This window comes from Triticum urartu, chromosome 1A, assembly GCF_056163025.1.
Source record: "Triticum urartu cultivar PI428250 chromosome 1A, HENAU_Tu73, whole genome shotgun sequence".
Taxonomy (NCBI): domain Eukaryota; kingdom Viridiplantae; phylum Streptophyta; class Magnoliopsida; order Poales; family Poaceae; genus Triticum; species Triticum urartu.
Genome location: NC_141873.1, coordinates 23,803,009 through 23,805,454, shown reverse-complemented (window position 1 = coordinate 23,805,454; position 2,446 = coordinate 23,803,009). Strand labels below are relative to the sequence as shown.

General features: G+C 46.4%; 1 protein-coding gene across 2 annotated transcripts; it reads right to left on the bottom strand.

The window, feature by feature from the left end:
* Nucleotides 1-281: 281 nt before the first annotated feature.
* LOC147988646 (mitochondrial import inner membrane translocase subunit Tim9-like) lies at nt 282-2,111 on the bottom strand. Of its 2 annotated transcripts, XR_015617466.1 has the most exons (3): nt 1,923-2,111; nt 1,559-1,822; nt 282-594 (listed from the first exon to the last, which is right to left on the bottom strand). XR_015617466.1 is itself a non-coding variant. In XM_087544999.1 (2 exons), exons 1-2 carry the CDS (start codon nt 2,030-2,032, stop codon nt 1,618-1,620), a joined length of 315 nt encoding a protein of 104 aa, XP_087401125.1. In that variant the 5' UTR covers nt 2,033-2,111; the 3' UTR covers nt 1,321-1,617. The 2 variants fall into 2 exon arrangements, 1 of the variants encoding a protein (XP_087401125.1); XM_087544999.1 differs by lacking the exon at nt 282-594 and having other exon boundaries at nt 1,321-1,822.
* Nucleotides 2,112-2,446: the final 335 nt, after the last annotated feature.

Here is a 2,446-nt window from a genome sequence, read left to right as displayed (position 1 = left end):
ATACGAGTATAATAAAAGAGAGAGGAACGGGAGAAAGGCGATGAACCGGTCAATCCAACCAAGACCAACAGTCAAACACAGAATGGTCCATAAAGAATGGAAAATTTGCCACATGGCAAATACAGTCTTTTCGCATGGCAAAAATAGGGATAAAGAAATGAGTACATGCAGAGTATCAGCTCAGAGGGCATATACCAAAAGGAAAAAAGAAAAGCAGGGCAAATCATCTAATCCGATGTAAAGAGGGGCAAATAAACGGGCAAGTGATCCAGTCCCCCATTCTTCTATTCACTCACATAATTAAATGGTTGTATCTTTTCAGAAACTTAAAACTTCTGGATCAGAGTTGATGAGCTGTCTTATAGGATTATTGTTTGTGTGCTTACATGCAGAGTATCAGCTCAGAGGTCTCTGTTTAACAGTGATAAGTCAACGACAAGGAACATCAAGCTTATAATAAAATCTCTTATCGGACTACTGTGAATTTGCGATGATACTGTCCTGGATACTGATGCTGAGAGTTGATGAGACTGCAACAAGAACCTGGAGCGACTTAACCTGGATAACTAAATCTTCATTTTAGGTCCAAGTACCCTGCATTCATTCCGTTTATGAATGAGACTGGCACCCAAAAAAAAATCTTTAAACAGAACAATCAGTGTGTTTACTGTTTAGAGTGAATAGTCTTCTAGGACAACATTTTCTGTTCCGTATACAAATTATACAGAGTGCAGATGTGCAATCACTGAATACATGAGGTTCTCCTACACTTTTTTGTCTGATATCTTGGTTGTATTCACATCAGATACATTTGTCCTTTGCTACATTACTCTGCTGAACCATATTTATTGAACAAATCATTTGTTGTCTGGTCATCTGAAGTTTCTCTAAACTCTTATTTTGAGGGAAAGTTCAGATCCTATCACTTGAGGCAGAGATATATCATAAATTCAGTGTTTAGTACTGGCTGTAACAGGCTATGAAAACAAAAGGACATGCTCTTGATTGCAGTGATGTTGAGTTGTTGACTAGACACATTGTTGTAGACGATATACTTATCATGTGACCTGGAGATTCAAGTTTGGCATATGATGGCAAAAGATGCAGTCTACTTTTGGAGAGGAAATTGAATCTAGACAAACTTCAAATCAACATCATGGATCATTGTTGATTTGACCATATACCCGGGTATGCGACAAAAAAGGGGGAAATCCTGAACATGTATGCAGAGAATGAAGCATGAAATGGCACCAAGAATTCAGGTTTTCGTCAATGCACATTCTGAATTCTGAATTGGCACATGGAAGTAATACATTTCAATCAGACAAGAAAATGCATAACATTCAGTGAAACATTCACCGATACTAAGTTTGTAAAGCATGGAAACCATTCATGTTTGCATCCACCCAAGTTCCGAATCCATGGTGTGGTTCGATACAGCCGCAATCAATCGGTTCAGAAATTCAGATTCCGTGGTTCTTCTAGTCTGTCACTATTGGTGTTTCTTCAGGGTAACACAAGCACTACATCATCAGAACTCAAACTGCAGAAGACTAACCAGAGCAGGCAAAAAAGTTCCCCCAGCCGACAGTGGAGTGGAGCACAAGGCCGCACGGATCAGTCGTCCTCGTCGTCGTCGTCGGCGGCGGCGGAGGGGTCGGCGAGCTTGTTGAAGCGGGCGGCGGACGCGGCGGTGGCGAGCTGGTACTTGCGGACGCAGGCGCGGACGCAGTCCCCCTCGCGCTTGCCCAGCGTCTTGCGGTAGAAGGTGGTGACGCAGTCGGAGAAGCACCGGTGCGAGAGCCAGGTGTACAGCCGGATCCTGCGCGACGGGCAAGCGACGCCATTAGAGGAGCTAATCGAGAGGGGCGGGGAGGTGGGAGGGAGGGGGAGGGGGAGGTGGAGAGGGGCGGAGCGCGTACGAGTCACGGGCCTTGAGGTTGTCGGTGATGGCGGCCAGGCGGGCCTGGTCCTCCTCCTCGCTGCCTCCGCCTCCGCCGGCGGCGGCAGCTGCGGCGCCGGTGGTGTCCATGATTCGGCTTTTTCTTGGGGGAGAAGTGGGGGAAGAGTGGGGCGGAGGCGGCCGCCGAGCCGAGAGGAGAAGGAAGTGGCCAAGTGGGTACCCAGTTATGGCCCATGGGCCGTGATGCAAGCAGATATATAAAAGGGCTTAGAGGACATTACAGGGCCGAGGCCCTGATGCTGTTACCTCAGTTACGGCCCATCAGGTTTGGGAACAAAGTGGAACGGAATGTCACGGTTCCGTTCTAGCGGTCGGTTTTGTCTTTGTGTTTGGTAGGAGCAATCGAGTGAGAAGCGTACTTTGGTGTTTGGTTTGAGAGATGAAGTGAAATGAAATTGTTTATCTCACTTGATTGTATCAAATTTTTGGTACCTCCTCCCATCTTTGCTCGGTTTTTTCATAGATTTTTTTCGTCTCCTCTCC